General features: G+C 34.4%; 1 protein-coding gene across 11 annotated transcripts in view; it reads left to right on the top strand.

Moving 5' to 3' along the window:
- The window catches only part of PUM2 (pumilio RNA binding family member 2), a 93,792-nt gene extending 75,857 nt beyond the window's left edge, over positions 1-17,935 (top strand). For 6 of the 11 annotated variants that reach the window (XM_082642070.1, XM_082642063.1, XM_082642066.1 and 3 more), the window contains 8 exons: positions 4,255-4,522; positions 5,715-5,844; positions 7,440-7,574; positions 11,275-11,412; positions 12,352-12,477; positions 12,705-12,826; positions 13,390-13,582; positions 14,937-17,935. In XM_082642070.1, coding sequence (XP_082498196.1) covers positions 4,255-4,522; positions 5,715-5,844; positions 7,440-7,574; positions 11,275-11,412; positions 12,352-12,477; positions 12,705-12,826; positions 13,390-13,582; positions 14,937-15,068 — 1,244 coding nt within the window. In that variant the 3' untranslated portion in view covers positions 15,069-17,935. The remainder of the gene's footprint in view (positions 1-4,254; positions 4,523-5,714; positions 5,845-7,439; positions 7,575-11,274; positions 11,413-12,351; positions 12,478-12,704; positions 12,827-13,389; positions 13,583-14,936) is intronic. The other 5 variants (XM_082642064.1, XM_082642068.1, XM_082642072.1 and 2 more) reach the window with 2 other exon arrangements.
- The last annotated feature ends 714 nt before the right edge of the window (positions 17,936-18,649 follow it).

Genomic DNA, 18,649 nt, shown 5'->3' with positions numbered 1-18,649 from the left:
CATGGGGCAGGCATAGGTTAGACAGTCCCATTTGCAAAAGGCAGAAATTGGAAGGAAGAAAGGAGTTACATGGCTGTTACAGTCCACTCTGAATGTTCCATACATTTCTTTTGAAAAGTAATCAGAGAAAAAAAATAACGAACTGAAAGTACTAAGTGTATGGGCTCTGGGTTAGAAGTAACTGAAGGTAATACCTTAAAGTGAAATAGGTCATCCTCATTTTAGACTTTTTCCAACTGTGCATTCTTTATCATTTATTCTTTGCCCACTCCAACTAACTAGTCATCTTTCATTATCATCTTACCATTCTTGAGCTTTCCAGAGCCTCGCCTTCTGAAAGGAACTCTGCCTAGTAGCCTATATGTATTTGTACCCTTTTCGGGACTGTGAATCTACTTGGATTACCATTTTTATTTGAAATTAGTAGTTGACAACTTGCTCTAAAATGAAACCTTAATTTATCTTGATTGTAATTTATTAGCCTCCAAACCTCTATCAGAATAATCTTCAGGTAGACTTTTTTTTTTTTAAATAAAAACTATCCACTGGGAAAGATTTGAGAATCTTTATTTTTTAAAAAATAGAAAAAGTAAATAAATAATAGGCTCAGGAGTTGTTATTCCAGATCCCAGGGAGGTGGAAAATAATGAAAAGAAAAAACTTGCGAGATTTATTTTGTGGTGGTTTCAGTTGTTTTATATTTTCTCCCCTGTGTTTTTCACAGTATTAAGATCTTTTTAATTTCTGGCATTAAATAGGGAAGGATTCTAAAACAATGGACTTCTCAAGGAAATTAATGAAAACTTATAAAATCATATTATTTCTACTAGGATAGTTATGAGGTGTTTGCCTTCATTCAGTTGTCATGAATGAACTTGATAGATACCTATGTAAATAGCGTATAAGGGGCAGCACACTACTGTGTGATGAACTCTGGCCTAAGACTCCTGGTTGCCTAGCTGCATGTCACATCACCTTTGAACTATAGTGACTTCATCTGTGAAATAATAGTACAGATCTCCATGTCCCATACACTCTTATTAAGCTAGTGATTAAGAAGTGATAAATGATAGGGGTGAGGTCAGTGATAAGTTGAAGGGACTGTTACCGTTTAACACATTTGGTGCAGAACACATCTTTTAGATGACCAGTAGCAATGGTATGAATATAGATGACCAATTTGTATGTTTGTTTTTAACTAATTTTGAAATAATTTCAGACTTAAGAGGAAATCATTAACAATTAAAAAAAAAAAAACCTAGCTTATCCCCCAATTCTCCAAATGTTATTTAACTGAATTTGCTTTATTGTTGTTTCCCTCTCCTCGCTTCCCCTCTCTGCATTTGCCTGTCCCTTCACACCCATTTTTTTCCCTGATAACTTTTGAAAGGAAGTGGCAGACACAGTGTCCCTTACTCATGAACATATCAGTGTGTGTGTGTGTCCTGAAAGTAAGGACACTCTTTTGTCAAAGTCAGGAACTTAACAATACTACTATCAAATCAGCCGACTTTATTCACTTTGCCAGTTGTCTCATTGATTTCCTTTATAAGAAAGATCGGGGGGGCATTGGGGCGGAGAGGGTGATTGATTGATTTGGGGGCTCACACATGACATTTATTTGTCATGACTCTTACTAATCTTGAACTATTTCTCAGTCTTTTATGACCTCAACATTTTTGAAAGGTATAGGCCAATTTTGTAAAATATTCCTCAATCCCAAAATAGTTTTGGATGATATGCTTTCAGTGTTTAAAAACAACCAGTTTTTGGGTTTTTTTTTCCCACGTGGCTTGTGAGATCTTAGTTTCCTGACCCGGGATTGAACCCAGGCCCTCAGCAGTGAAAGTGAGGAGTCCTAACCACTGGACCGCCAGGGAATTCCCTAAAAAACCAAATTTTAAATGTTTAATATATATTTTACATTGAGTTGAAATGCTTATTTAATTAATTTGTAAGGAAACAAAGGTATCCTGGCCCTTTGTGAGATTAATTTTTCAGCTTTATAAATGAAAGTGCTGATTATAATTAAGCTTCTAGAACTGAAATTCCAAGATTTTTTAAAACTCAAGGCAGTTTGGCATCATTAGACATTTTAAGTTGTTAAAGTGCATCAGGAGTTTGGTGTATTAGGAGCTGATAGAATATAATCAAGAAATATCTAGACACAGGAGGAATTCCTGTTGGATATTGATAGGACTACTTGGAAGGTACCAAATAAAATTGTCGTTTTCTGGGGTAAGTATGTATTTTGAATTTGGTGTTGAAATCTTCAGTGCATTAAGAATAAAGAGGTAGGATTAGGCCTTGTTTCAGGTAGTGATAAGCAGTGGTACAGAGATAGTAATGAATAAGAAGGAGAGAAGTGAACAATTAGGGTACTATTAGGAAATTCATGTGAAAAGTAGGTTTGGAATAATGACTTGAAAAGTAAGCTGAAGAATATAGAGAAGGTACTCTAGCAGGATGCTGTAGGTTTTTAGTATAAAATGACATCATCAAAGTGGCCTTTGAATGGGAAGATATAATTGTTGTTTATGAAAACAGATTGGAATGATAAGCAGAGCACCCCTACCCTACAAAAAGGTTAAAGAATTGTTATCGAGACTCGAATGGGCTCATGATCAGTTACTGTTGTGAACTGTTGATGGTACTATAAACAGAAAGAAAAATAGGGGACTAGAAGGATTAATAGTGAAGAGATCGAGACAGTATTAAAAAACTGAATTCTTTTACTTTTTAGACTTTTCACACATGAGCACGAGTTTATGTAGAACTGGAATGAACATGAGAATTTGATGTCAGTGACTTTGGTGTATAAAATGGCTTGTTAAAATTACACACTTTTAAGAAAGATATTACAGAACTAGACCGTAGGCAGTTGATATTACATTAAATATGTATAAATATTTGTGTACTCACTGTCTATGAGGCATCGTTTTAGGTACCACGTATCAGATGCACGTAGGCGAATGTAATTCTATGGCACTTACATTGGAAATGGGGCTGAGGATTCAAATAAATAATAAATATGTATAATATACTGGATGATGGGAAATTTAATGAAGAAAAGTAAAGCTAGGGCGGTGGGGACTGAAAGTAAAAGAGGGATATTCTAACCCGCTTCACTCTCCAGGATTATAACTCTTTTACTGCTCCTTGTCCCTGTAACTCTTTTTGGCCTTTAATGCCTCTCTATAACTTTGCACTGACAGTGTGTCCTTGGCACCATCTATACTTTGTGGCCTGGATTGTACATACAGCATTACTCTAAATAGAAGTGATACACAATAGTGAAAGCTGGCGGTGGGTTTTGTTTATCTGAACTACTAAATCTGCATTTTACAATTTTCTATACATTTTTCTTTTTTAAAAGGACACTGTCAAGTACTTTTAAATGGTTATTTGTAATAAGAACAATTACCTGCTTCTATTTATTTTTGTTTTTATCAACTGCCCTTTAGTAGTATTCTTTGGAGTGGGATATAAGTTAAAAAGGCTTTGTATTCATTTGTTTTAAATGGTCAACATTAAAGCTCTAGGAGTAATAAATATGTTTACTGCTACTATTTCTTGTCTGTAAAACAGTAGTATTTTATGGAGAGTATTTTTTAAATAAAAAATTTAAATAGTGTGTAATTTGGCTTTATTATCTGATATTGTGGGTTTTTTAAGTTTGAAATTTAATCGGGTTAACTAAGAAATCATTTTTCTTTACATACAAGTATATATGACTTAATGAATTTGTATATATTCCAAAAAAGTACAGATTTAGTTGGTGTTCTATTAACTCTGTGAGTAAATTTCAATTAAACTTTCAGTGGCTTAAAATCTGAATTTGCTAGCTGTTTGTAACTTGCTTGTTAATGTAACTGAAAATTTTGTTGGTGGTTTCAGTATTCAGGTATTGATACTAGTATGTATGACATTAGTTGTTATAATTATGTTTTAAACTAAGCTTCCAAGAACAAATACAGGTTTTGTGTATGACATTAGACGTTTTTAAACTAAACTGCCAAGAACAAATACAGGTTTATTTTGCTCATGTTTTCTAGTCTCTTTTTCCCCCATATTATAGCCAGACACATTAAGTAAATGTGTGAGATTTCTCCTTCAACTTTAATTTTCTGTTATACCATATAGGAATTAGTGGGGTGAATATTTCTATATTGACTGACTTTTTGGTTTAAATGACTTTTATTTGAGGAATAACTTTGTCAGAAATATTTGCTGACCACAGCTGCTTTGTTGTAGGAGGACTGACAAATGGTAGTGGTCGATATATCTCTGCAGCACCTGGAGCAGAAGCAAAATATCGAAGTGCTTCAGGCACTTCCAGTCTGTTTAGCTCCAGCAGCCAGCTCTTTCCTCCTTCTCGGCTTCGGTATAATAGGTCTGATATTATGCCTTCTGGCCGAAGTAGATTATTGGAAGATTTCAGAAACAACCGCTTCCCAAACCTTCAACTTAGAGACTTGATTGGACACATAGTTGAGTTTTCTCAAGACCAGCATGGTTCTAGGTAGGTGATTATTATTTATGATACTTTCTATTGCATTTTCGCTTTGAAAGAGCCAAAGTTTTTCTTGACTAGAATGATTTAACCTTTATAAAAGTTAGAATTGTTTAAAAAATAAATATCCAATATGGATTTTTCTTTCCTGTTAGGATCAACTGTAAAAATACAGGTTTTTAATTTATTTTTTATGGTTCTTCAGTTTTCTGTAGTAAAAGTATAGCAGTGTCCTTTTATTGGATTATCTTTATTACATTGACAGAATACATTTAATTTCTTCAAATTTGCTTTTGAAAATAATGCTCCAAATTACATTTATGGACTTGTGTCCCTGATATATACTTTGTCTAAAAAAATATTTAAAACAAAGTTTACATTAAACAGACCACGTGTACTCTAATGCTTGAGGTACATGCAAATTAGTGTTCTCAAGATAATACACAGAAAGGAAATTAGTAGTAGAATTCTAACACATTTATTAAATTTGAGGTATCTTTTTAAAGTAAATCTAAAATTTTTTTAAATCATTTTTGATTATATAGTTGCATACAGATTTTATCTCCCTATGGTTGAAAGTTCTTAAAGTTCCTTAAGAGTAGCAAATCGACCTTGTGTCACTCACAATGGCTAGCTTCTTTTTTTGGCCATGGCATGCGGGATCTTCCCCAACCAGGGATCGAACCCATGCCCCCTACATTGGGAGCATGGAGTCTTAACCACTGGACCATCAAGGAAGTCCACAGTAGCTAGCTTAGTTAGGAATTAAGTTGTGTCTCATGAATTTTATTTCTAAAGGTTTCTTTTATTATGTTCTAAAAATACTTAGTAATAATATGATTATTAAAAATCAATGAATACCAGTAATATCTTTGTAGTTTTTCATTGATTATAATACAACCAGAACTAACTTAAGAGGCATTAAACATCTTCATGTCCAGATTTTTTGCCAGTCTAACTAGAAGTTATTTTAAATTAAGGTGTTAACAAAGAAATGCTTTGTTCTTTTTATTTTAAATTGAATAAAATGTATTAGTACTATTTCTGGAAATGATTTTATTTATGTGGATATGTATGTATCCACATATATATATGTATATATCCAATATATATCGGGGTGTATAATACTCGAGTCAGATTTGGATATTGCCAGAGCTTATTATCAATATACTGTCATGGCATTAAAATTTTTCCCACATAGATTCATACAGCAAAAGCTAGAGAGAGCTACTCCAGCTGAGCGACAGATGGTATTTAATGAAATTCTACAAGCAGCCTATCAATTAATGACAGATGTTTTTGGCAACTATGTTATACAGAAATTTTTTGAGGTAAGCACACATACATGTTTGTATATGCTTAATGCTTAGAAAAGCTCTGAAAGTTGGATGAGTTTATTTTCATATAAAAATATGTGAGCTTGGGAGAAAATATTTGCAGATCAAAAATCTGATAAAGATTTTATATCCAGAATATATGAAGAATTCATGAAACTCAACAACGGAAAGACAGCTCAGTTAAAAAATGGACAAAGGGCTTGAATAGATATTTCTCCATAGGAGATATTCAAATGTGCAGTAAGCACATGAAAAGAAGCTCAGCACCCTTAGTCATTAGGGAAATGCAAATGAAAACCACAAGGAGAGTCTATTTTACATCTAGTGGGATGGCTGTAATTTAAAAAACAGAAAATAACAAATGTTGGTGAAGATGTGGAGAAATGAGAACCCTTGTACATTGTTGGTGGGAATGTAAAATGGTGCAGCCACTGTGGAAAAGTTTGGCAGTTCCTCAAAAAACTAAACATAAAATTACCATATAACCCAGCAATTCCATCCTAGGTATATACCCAAAAGGATTGAAAACAAGGACTTAAACACCAGTGTTCATTTCAGCATTGTTTATAATAGCCAAAAGGTGGAAACAATCCAGCAGATGAATGTATAAACAGAATGTGATATATACATGCAGTAGAATATTGTTCAGCCATAAGAAGGAATGAAGCTTTGATACATGCTTACACATGGATGGAACTAAGTGAAATAAGCCAGGTACAAAAGAACAAACATTACAGGGCTCCATTTATGTGAAATACCTAGAAAAAGCAAATTCATAGGGACATAAAGCCAACTAGGGTTTCCTAGTCTTACTAGTAGACCGGTTGGGGTAAGAGGGGGAATAGGGGGATATTGCTTAAAGAGTACAGTGTTTCTGTTTGGGGCAATGGAAGAGATTTGGAATCAGATTGTGGTGGTGATTGCACATGGTGAGAATATAGTCAATGCCACTGAATTAAAAATGGTTAAAATGTCATATTTTATGGTATATATTTTTTAAGTGTATGGTCTTATATTAAATGAGAAGTTTAATACCAATCCTGATTAATATTTGAAATATATTTGAAAATATAAAGCATTAGGAGTAAGTCTTATGTGAAACAATTAATGAATAGTAGTACAGTCTTTATGTGGATTTGTTAGGTGTCATTTATTTTGTAATTCAGCAAATTTTTTAGTTTATAACTAAACATCTATGTTGTAGCTTGACTTAACAGATTTCCTCCACAGTCAGAATATAGTTGAGAATTATTTGGTCTGAATGTATGCCTCAGAAATTCGTTTTATTAAAAGACAGTGGGGGTGTTTGTTTGAAATGAAGAGTGAAGATGTTTACTTTAAAAGAATAACAGGTGGTTAATATGTTAGTAAAAAGGAAATAGTAGATAGAATGACTTACCCTCTAAAAAGTGATATTATTTCAAGCATCTCTTGGTCTATCTTAATTCGCTTTTACCTAAATGTCTTCTCCCTACATACTTGCCAAATGTGATATTTTATAAATAGATTAAATAGAGTGCAAGCAGTGGGTTATTCAAGTTTAACAAAGTAATATTATAGTCATTTTTATTAATTTTTTTTTCTGTCAGTTTGGGAGTTTGGATCAAAAATTAGCCCTGGCTACTCGTATTCGTGGTCATGTTCTACCCTTAGCATTGCAGATGTATGGCTGCCGTGTTATTCAGAAAGCATTAGAGTCTATTTCATCTGACCAGCAGGTAATTGTAAGTTAAGACAAAATTTTTGTATTATTTTATCCAATTTTTAAATTTTTATCTTACAGTAATCTTGGAGTGAAATGTTAAATATTTCCACAGACTAAAATATTTTTTAAAATCTATCTCAAACAGTATGTAATTAATTGAAAGTTACACAACACATCTTTGATCTGTCCTCTATTTTCTTCATCTTTTCATTTCTAAGTGAAAGTATTTGAGTACCTACTGTATGTCAAGCAGAGTGCTAGATGGTGGGTGTTTCTGCTACCACTACTCATTTGATTTTCTGTAGTATCAGGAATACATTTTACTATTCCCAGTGTTTATTTGGATTACACTTAAACTTCTATCGTAAGAATAAATATTTTAAAACCAATTGCATTCCTATATGCCAGTTAAAAATGTATATACAGGGAATTCCCTGGTGGTCCAGTGGTTAGGACTCCGCGCTTTCACTGCTGAGGGATTGGTTCAGTTCCTGGTCGGGGAGCTAAGATCCCACAAGCTGCGTGACGTGGCCAAAAAAAAAAAAAAAAATATATATATATATATATATATATACAAAGTTTTAAAAATTTCATTCAACAGGAAAAGTAGCCTAAGCATCCTCTTAACAAGATGTACAGTTCTTTAAGAGAAAAGAGAGCACATATAAATTAATTGGGAAGTATACCATGTTCTTGGTTGGAAAGTTCTAAGTATTTTAAGTAAAAAAGAGATTAGTACAATTCCAATTATGTACTCATAGGAATTTTCTTGTAAATGGTCAAAATAAATTTTTAAATTATTTTAAATAGACAAAGATATTAAGGAGAGTAGGGGATGAGGAAAATTGCTTATCCACTAGATTTTTTAAAGAAACTGTGTAGCACCACTAATTAATTAGCATGGTTTGCGCATGAGGTAAACAGACTTTTAAAATGAAATTCATAACCTCCCATAGATACTGTATATAACTGGTTTATATATTACAATGAAATATAATAAGAGTAAAGAAAATAATTATTTTTTAAAAGGTATTGGTAATTAGTTTGGAAAGAGATTGGCTTTGACTTTCAACCTACATTCATATGATAAATTCGAGAATTAAAGGCAATAATATATATGGATGGATATGTATGTGTTACGTATATACATTAATCACAGCAGTGAACATCTGTGAGAAAATAGCATTGTTCCTCTTGAGGAAATCCTGAGTTTTGGAGTCATTGAAGATGTGTCATAATGGAGAGAGATTAGATTAACAGTTTGGCTATATTGGTACTTAGAACTTCTCTGCTCTTAACTCTCAGACTGGTATAGATACTTTATTTTGGGAACAGTTCTCAGAGCTTTCTGAGATTCCCTTCCCAGGTTATAATCCTCAAGTTTGGCTTGAGTAAAATTTTCCAATTCTTTCTTTAAAAAAAAAAAAAAACGAGGGCTTCCCTGGTGGCGCAGTGGTTGAGAGTCCGCCTGCCGATGCAGGGGACACGGGTTTGTGCCCTGGTCCAGGAGGATCCCAAATGCCGCGGGGCGGCTGGGCCCGTGAGCCATGGCTGCTGAGCCTGCGCGTCCGGAGCCTGTGCTCCGCAACAGGAGAGGCCACAACAGTGAGAGGCCCGCGTACCGCAAAATAAATAAATAAATAAAAACAACGATATGTTACGTGTCTTTAATATTTGAAAATATAAAGCATTGGGAGTAAGCTTCAGATGATTAATGGTATTACATTTCCTATTTGGATTCTTCCCCCACCCCGCTCTCCATGGCTTATGGGATTTTAGTTCCTTGACAAGGGATCGAACCCAGGCCCTCAGCAGTGAGAGTGCAGGGTCCTAACCTCTGGACCACCAGGGAATTCCCTCCTGTTTGGATTCTTAAGTACATTTGATTTTGTAATTCAGTCCATATTTTTAGTTTATAACTAACATTTGTGTGATATCTTGACTTCAAGGATTCCTCTAGTTATGTCAGAATACAGTTGAGAGTTTTTTGGGTGAGAGAGTTTTGGGGATTTTTTTGGCTGCATTGGGTCTCCGTTCCTGCGCGCGGGCTTTCTCTGGTTGCAGTAAGCAGGTGCTACTCTTTGTTGTGGTGTGCGGCTTCTCATTGCAGTGGCTTCCTTTGTTGCCAAGCACGGGCTCTAGGCGTGCGGGCTTCGGTAGTTGCAGCATGCGGGCCCTAGAGCGTGTGAGCTTCAGTAGTCGTGGCGTGCGGGCTCCGTATTTGTGTCTCGTGGGCTCTAGAGCGCAGGCTCCATAGTTGTGGCGCACAGGCTTAGTTGCTCCGTGGCATGTGGGATCTTCCCAGACCAGGGATCAAAAACCCGTGTCCCCTGCATTGACAGGTGGATTCTTAACCTCTCCGCCACCAGGGAAGTCCCTGGGTGAGAGATATTTTAAATGTGAATACCGGGAATTCCCTGGTGGTCCAGTGGTTAGGGCTCTGCACTTCCACTGCAGGGGACATGGGTTCGATCCCTGGTCAGGGAACTAAAACCCTGCATGCTGCACGGCGCAGCCAAAAAAAAAAACTGTGAATATGTTTACACTAGGTTTACTCCATTTCTTCACAATGCTATTTCCTACTGCACTAATAAGGCACGCAGGTTATTGTGTGGCTACCTATATTTTTCCCTAAGGATTAAGATGTTTATTTAATGAAGTCTTACAAACTTATGAGAAAAATATTAAGATTGTTAGTTAAAAGAAAATGTACTTAGTAAATAAACCTTACTGTAAATAAGTTTAACCTTATTAGTAATCAAATATAAATTGAAAGGTGTCATTTTTGCCCATTAAATGAGCAAAAATCTAAAATCGCCTGAGAATCTGTCCCTGAAGAAGGTATCAAATGATAAAGGAAAGTTATATTGAGTCAGGTTCTTTTTTTTTTTTTTTTTTTTTTTTTTTTTTTTTTTTTTTTTTTTTTTTGGCCGCACCAAGTGGCTTGCAGGATCTTATTTCCCCGACCAAGGATCAAACACAGGCCCCAGCAATGGAAGCTCGGAGTCCTAACGACTCGACTGCCAAGGGATTCCCTGAATCAAGTTCTTTGTTATAAGATTATTAAAAAGAAGAGTAAAAGTGCTCAACAATAATTTCTTCTCATAATTGAGATATTACGTGAAAATCACATAGCCCATCAGTGCTCGCTCAGCTTCTTACCCTTTTCCGGGCACTTGATAAACTCAAGGAGACATCACAAATAATTACTTGGGGGCATTCCCTGGCAGTTCAGTGGTTAGGACTCCTTGCTTCCACTGCAGGGGGCACAGGTTCAATCCCTGGTTGGGGAACTAAGATCCTGCATGCTGTGCGGCACAGCCAAAAAATGATAAGGATAATTATTATTTGGGGGAAGGGGTATGCTACGTAGATAAAAAACGTAGAATTCTAAAATCATTATATTAGTTGTCAGTTGAGAAAGATAAGTGGATGATGTACACAGTGAAGATAGTAGTATATAGCAAATTGAGTACCACTAAGTTATATTTCAGCAGATATCATTTACATTATAATTCTGTAAAATGTTTTAGTAATTCTCACCTTCAGTGGCTTCTGCTTATTACACTTTGGGGAATGGGGTGGGAATTTTAAACTTTGACGTATAAAAAATTGCAAACAAATTTTTGAGTATACTTTTTTGTTCCTATCTCAGTACTTTTATGTAAAATCCTTCTGTGCTGTTTGGTGAGGTAATTTAAATGTCTTCTCTTTTGCAGAGTGAAATGGTAAAGGAGCTAGATGGTCATGTACTCAAATGTGTGAAAGATCAAAATGGAAACCATGTTGTACAAAAATGTATTGAATGTGTTCAGCCACAGTCACTACAGTTCATCATTGATGCTTTCAAAGGACAAGTAAGATTGATTTTTGGCTTCTAATTAGTTAGAATTTGAGTGTTAACTGACATAGTTTTTATAAATCAAAAGATAATACCCAGTACTTTCATACAAAAATAGGAGATAAATACTGAACGTGCATTAATTTCTGCCTCTTTCATAGAGTCAATAGATAGCTTCATTTTTTGCAGCTGAAAAATGTAGAAATAAGAGTTTAATTTATATTACTCTAAGAATTAAAGACAACTACTTACCACTATTGTAAACCCAACAGTGTTTTCCAAATTTTCTGGGAGAGGGAGAGGAGGGAAGAAGACTTAGGACTGTATAATAAAAGGCAAAATAAATATCAGTAATTAATTACATAATAATTAATAGCTTCTATTTACAACATGCACTACCCCTACTGCACAATCCATTCTTTGTCATTATTACATGCCTTCCATCTTCTGATTAGGTTCCTTTTGATCAAAATATCCGTTAGTGAACTTATGGTTACCGGCGGTGGCGGAAGGGATAGTTAGGGAGCGTGGGATTGACATGTACCACTGCTGTATATCAGATGGATAACCAAGACCTACTGTATAACACAGGGAACTCTGCTTAATGGTATGTGGCAGCGTGGATAGGAGGGAAGTTTGGGAGAGAACGGATACATGTGTATCATGGCTGATTTGCTTTGCTGTGTACCTGAAACTATCACAACATTGTTAATCGGCTATACTCCAGTATAAAACAAAGAGTTTTTTAAAAATCAGTATAAAAACAAACCAAAAGGATATCCGTTAGCTCCTAAATTCAGTACCCTGCTTCCCAGCCTTTGTCACATGACAGTTGGCATATTATCAATAAATGTGAATTCCCCATTCTATTTTAAATTAATTCAGCATGTTATCAAAAACATGTCCTTCCAAAAATGTCACAGAATGGAAATTTATTTCTTCTAATTGTCTTAAGGTGTTTGTACTTTCAACTCATCCTTACGGCTGCAGAGTAATCCAGCGCATCCTAGAGCACTGCACTGCAGAACAGACCTTACCTATCTTAGAAGAACTTCACCAACATACAGAGCAGTTGGTACAGGTATAAACTCCCTAATATTTTGAAATGTTTATATATTTTTGAAAATATTCTGATTTTTTAAAAAGGAAATATAATTTATTGTTAACACATTATAGAAACACTCAGTGAGACAAAAGCCTGTTGTATTCTCCTGATTGTACTATTGGATTTTTAGAAAATTGATGAACATCTTTTTGAAGAATTACCATTATTCTTAAGGAAAGTAATTTTTTAATATCTGCACTTAGGATCAGTATGGCAATTATGTTATTCAGCATGTACTGGAACATGGTCGACCTGAAGACAAGAGCAAAATTGTTTCTGAAATCAGAGGAAAGGTCTTAGCCCTGAGTCAACACAAATTTGCCAGGTATTGTGTTATTTTCTAATCCCAGGGGTCAAGTCTTTCAACTCTCTGGCTTTTATTAGTAAGCACAGAAATGCATATAGAATATAATGTTGGAATATTGTCTTTTTTAGTAGAGGCAAAAGGTACATAATAGAATGTTGCTTTTGTTCTTATAGAATCTACACGACAAATGGGTTTGCCCTCGTATATTCCATTTTTGAGATCTGTATTTGGAAAATTATTTCTTCCCAAGATGTGTAAATAAAGGCAAATCTAATTTATTTAGTGCATGTTCATGAAAGCCTCAGACCTTATTAATGACCTACTTCCCCCCCCCGAATTACAGTTTTAATTATTATTTAATTATAATTTTGAGGCCTGTAATTAAACTTGCAGATATCCAATATGGGTTCTTCTATGATATTAATTTCTGTTTTGAAAGTAACTGTAAGAGAATTACAAGAGAATCCTATTTTGACTCTTCTGTCTTCCAGTGCATTGAGCAACTACTTTCAAAAACCAAGGAAATTTTTCTACTAAAAAATAACAAAATAACTTTTTGTGTGTGTACTTTAATTTTCTAGCAATGTAGTAGAAAAGTGTGTCACTCATGCCTCCCGTGCTGAGAGAGCATTACTGATCGATGAAGTTTGCTGCCAGAATGACGGTCCTCACAGTGCCTTATACACCATGATGAAGGACCAGTATGCCAACTATGTAGTTCAGAAGATGATTGACATGGCTGAGCCTGCTCAGAGAAAGATAATCATGCACAAGGTAATACAGTTTGTAGCACTTAAAATAGGTGATTCAGTTTGTGTGACTTCAGCCTACTCATTTAACTTCCCTAGGCTTTAATTTCCTCAGAATTGGTACAACTGCAGAAAAAAAATTAAAATCCGTGGAAAACCGTTGGCAGATGTAGGTATGATATACCCCTTTATTAAATTCTTAAGGTAATCAACTCAGTAAAATCCCATTCATTTCTCATCTATTTACCTACCGTTAGCATTGTTTTTCCCTTCATCTTATTTAGGTATATTTGATTTGCCATATACATTGGCTGAACATTTATTTTAAAATCTGATTAAATTTTCTCACTAACCTAGTAAATTTTCTTAAAGAGAAAATTTATATCGGTTTGATTTTTTTTTTTAATGAGTTAAGCTGTTTTCTCTCTCCTGCTAGAATCAAATGATTCTTTAAGAAATCATTAATTTCCACAGGAAAACGTACTGTTAAAAAGAACACTGGTAGTATTTTTGCCCTGTTGATTTTCTGTTTTTAAAAATTTAGTAGTTCTGCTTAAGAATGTATATAACATTTTTTTCAGTCTTATTTTTAACAACTACATTATTTAATCAATATCATATTTAGGGCCTTTTGATTATTTAATAACTGTTCTTAGCAGTGTTTATATAAACATCTTTGCATAATTAAGTGTTTTTGTAAGGTAAATCCCTAGATGTGGAATTGCTGGCACAGAGTATGTGAACACGTTACATTTTAATAGATTTCTGCCAAGTAGCTCTCCAGAAATCTTTTACAAGTTTGCAGATCTATCTAGTATTTCTTTTTCTATCTAGTATTTGAGAAGAGTGCCTGTTTTACTCTTCTCATCAGTACCAGTTATTATTTATAAAATCTTTGCCAGTCTGGATGGAAAGATAATGATATGTTTCTTCTCATTTGCATTTTTAAAACAATTAAGGAGATATTGAACGTGTTAAATGTATTAGCTATCACACGTCTCATTGCTTGTTCATGTCTTTTGCTCCATTTTGTTTTGAATTTTTGTCCAGTTGCATAGAGTTATAGAATTTTGCCCTCGTAAACCTTATAAGAATATAATAGCTCATTAGTGGTACTTCTCTGCTATGTTTGGAGCCCTCTACTGTTTGCACGTGTAGTAGTTTATAGGAATAGTGGTTTGTTTATTCATTGAACAATTTTGAGAGTAGAAGTTGGGAGAGATTGAGTGGAACAGAACTGCTTTTGCAAACAACTTTCTTTGGATTTGAAATTTAAAATTTCAGTTATTCTTCCAAATCACCCAAATTTGGGGGCACTTTTTTAAGGAATCAGAAACTAAAATAACTTAGATTTCCTAAGCAGATCATTTATTTTTCAGATTCGACCTCACATTACTACTTTGCGCAAATACACATACGGGAAGCATATACTGGCCAAGTTGGAAAAATATTATTTGAAAAATAGCCCAGATCTAGGGCCTATTGGAGGACCACCAAATGGAATGCTGTAAAGGAAAAAGAGAAGATGATGTAACCATGTGAGAGGAACGTTTCTTTTGTGAATTATCAAAACACAACTCAACTATGAATCTTCAAATTTTTTTTAAAGTGAAACTATTTATTGACTTTATTCATCCATTTGTAAATTTTTTAAGGTTCTTGTGTATATTTGGGGGTGGGGGGTGGTGAATTATAAATTATATTCAGCCCTGAGTGGAGACCTATCAGATTGGATTGCTGGCAAAGCACAGAATGCCTGTATATGATGTAACTGTATCAAAAAATGCTGTCACATATTTTGTAAATTTTTACCTTGTAAAGTCACAAAAATAGTTTTTAAAGGAAAAAGTACAGTATTCTTTTAATAAACTGGCTTGCAGTCTGGTAGGTCTATGGACCCCATAGCACAACAGGTTTATAGAAATGTATATAGAAATATAGTCCTTATGGGGTTTTTTTTGTCCTTTGTGTGAAGCCTTTTATAACAGATTAACAATCAACTGCATAAATATTATTAATATTTTTTAAAGAAAGTTAAGTTGTATTTTGGTAATTCACAAACTATCGTGCAAATAAAAACTCGGCAAGTAAGACAAGAATTAAATGATTTGAAATGAAAAGAACTTACATTATTTACAGTAGATGTGGTTTTAATACAAATACTGCCCCAAAATGTCTCTGGCAATGTACAGAAGTATTGTATATACTTACATATGTAATTGTTGTAAGAGGTAGAAAAAACAATATCATGGTGACACTTCCATCCAGTTAAAGTACGCTAAACGAAAAGTTAAGTTCCATTTTAACTTTTCAGTTTGGTTTGTGATGAGAAAGAGTGGAGATTTGTATATTGTTTTGCTTATAGAATTACAAGGACATGTTGAAAAAGTGTTGAGATTAATTTTGCTTTTTCATAGTAGATTCAGAAAGTAGGAACCAGATAGAGGTGAAAAGGGGCCACTGAAAAGTGAATTTGATAGCTCAACATTTAAGCATGATTACATATTCAGATAGCTTTTTTTGCTTCCTATAAATATATGCATTGTGTGTGTGTAGTAATAGATGTAAGTTTACACTTTGAAAGCAAATCTTGTTTCAATGTTTATTATAAAAAGCCTTGCTAATTTAGTAATGATGTTTTCTTTGGTTGTACAGGTGTACATTTGTAAACCTTAATGCTGTAAATGGAATTTGTTTTATCTCTTTGGGAAACATTTGCATTTTAGTGTACATTTATGTCCCTGCCCTCTGACCTGGCATATAGTGTTGTATAATGTAAATTTATTTCTCCAAATCAAGAGTGATTTTTTAAAAATTTTTTATCTTTATATGGTTTCAGAAGTATGAACCAGCTTTCTTTTTATTATTGTGAAAAACATTTTGTTTTATAACATAGTTGTTGACTCTGTTAATATGGACATGCTAGGATTTGGATCACTTTCAAGAAGTCAGGGTACTGTGCATAAAAGAAAGTATTGGACTGAGATATTTGGTTACCATGGAGGCCAATGCTTTTTCCATCTTATTAAATGTGATGTGACTTTTTTCTTTGTACAGAAGAGTACTGTATTTTTGAATAGCCTACTCCCAAGTAATAGCAAATCTGTATGATAACATTTTTTCTCTGGACATAAGACATAACAGTAACATGATGTACATTTACAAGCGGCCTTATGTACATTTCCCAACAATCTTTTTAAGGCAAAATTGTGACCATATGTGTATAATTAAAATCGTTTTTAATCCTTTGCCTATGAAAATATTTTGGAAAAAAAACTTGCTTTGTATATTCAGTTTCTGAAAGATAAAGAAAGTGCTTTGTATTTTGTTGAAGTCAGTATTTTGTATAAAACTTTTATGTTGACCCACTTATGTTTAATGCTAAAAACTAATGAACCATGCTATCTCTTTCAATTTGAACATGTGAGGGATTTTTTTATTAGAAGTCTGCAGAAGAAAAGCAATCTTCTGAGCACAATATTGAATATAAAGGTTTTTTCACATAGCTGTTCCTATCATGAACCTAAGACTAGCGGCATGGAGTTTGGGCGCCAGGCGTACTTCTTCCTGTTTGATGTTGAGTTATTCTAGTTTTCTAACCCAACATTCCATGTTGAGGCCATAAAATTTAACCACTTATCACTGTCACGGTCCCTTCTCATAGTCACACTAGTTCATCAGCATGTCCCAGTCACAGTAACAGAGCCTTTTCCCCTCCGTACAGAACTGCTCTCTGCCACTCTTCCCCACTTTGTTTTGCCAGCCTCAGAATGTCTTGGACCTGTGTTGAACTTTTGTTCCCAGTATCAGCTCATGGTTTCAGGATCAAAGTTGTCCTTGTTGCGGATTGGTGGCGACTTTCCTGGATTTGCACAGTTGAATTCCTGGTTTTCCTTTATCCTTATCTTCTGTTCACACAGGCAGATTATTTCTGCAAATTTAGAAAGTCCTAGAGAATGGCACATTGGGAAACTGAACAATTGTCGGGTTCCTGATGTTCCCATGTATCCCAGTGTTGACAACCAATCTCCCCAATATTTTAGGGTTTATTTTATTTTCTAGAAATTTTGCGGTCTGCTATTTTTGGTGCCCACCTCTCTAATTCCACCTTTTAATAAATTGGCATGGAGTTTTGGTATAATCTGAAAATGACATTTCAGAATAAACTTAATTGGGCAGAACCACTTAGGCTTTACTCTTGGGTGTCTTGATATGGATTGTTTCTGGACCAGTTTGTCTTAAGTCCTGGCTCTTATTGGTTCATATGAAATAATGTTATCTTCACTTCTTTGTATATTATGTATAAATTAGAAAATGAAAAATGTGTGAATAACACTGTATGAAATAAACCTGGTCTTGTGTTTTTCTCTAGATAAAATACCCCTCTGTACCTCAATTACAGTTCCATTGACCATTCAGGTTTACTCTGATTGAAGGAAAACAAAAATATCTTTATCACATGGATGCTAGTCTAGGGCCACTGATTACACTGATGGTATTAATTCTGTCTTTTAATATTCATAATCTAATTACATAGCGTGATTACACACCTCATATGATGAAACTTTAAGCCTGTTTCCTTACTGATAAAATGATACTGATAAAATGATGGTTTTTGAGGATCAAATTAAATCACATATCTTTACCCACACGTGTTTGTTTCCTTTCCACATGCACTTCAGGAGACTAAGTACAGTTTGGGTTCAGGCATGGATTTAAAGTTAACCTCACTGTTTACAAACCTTGTGAACTTGGGTGTGTTATCTCAGCCTCAGTGCCTTCATCTTTACTATGAGATGGAACCATTTTTAAATCCATGGTTTTAAGAATTGAGAATATATATTAAAAGATACCTAGAACCTAATTCTCAACCGCTGCTAATACTGTTCCCATTTTCCTGTCCCTTCTATAGCTAACTTTTTTAAAATCTATACAGATAATTCAGTAGAATCCAAAATGGTGATCTTATAAAACTAAATGGGAAAAGGAGTTTTCATCGTACACATTGTTTATCCTCCATTTTAATTTTATCCTGGTTTGGTTCTATTCCAAACTGAAAGTCCCTCTGGAGTTGTTTACTTGCGCCACGTGT

The sequence above is a fragment of the Mesoplodon mirus genome (genome assembly GCF_964341445.2).
Source record: "Mesoplodon mirus genome assembly, chromosome: 14".
In the NCBI taxonomy this organism is placed as follows: Eukaryota; Metazoa; Chordata; class Mammalia; order Artiodactyla; family Ziphiidae; genus Mesoplodon; species Mesoplodon mirus.
This window is presented reverse-complemented; position numbering and strand designations above follow the sequence as displayed.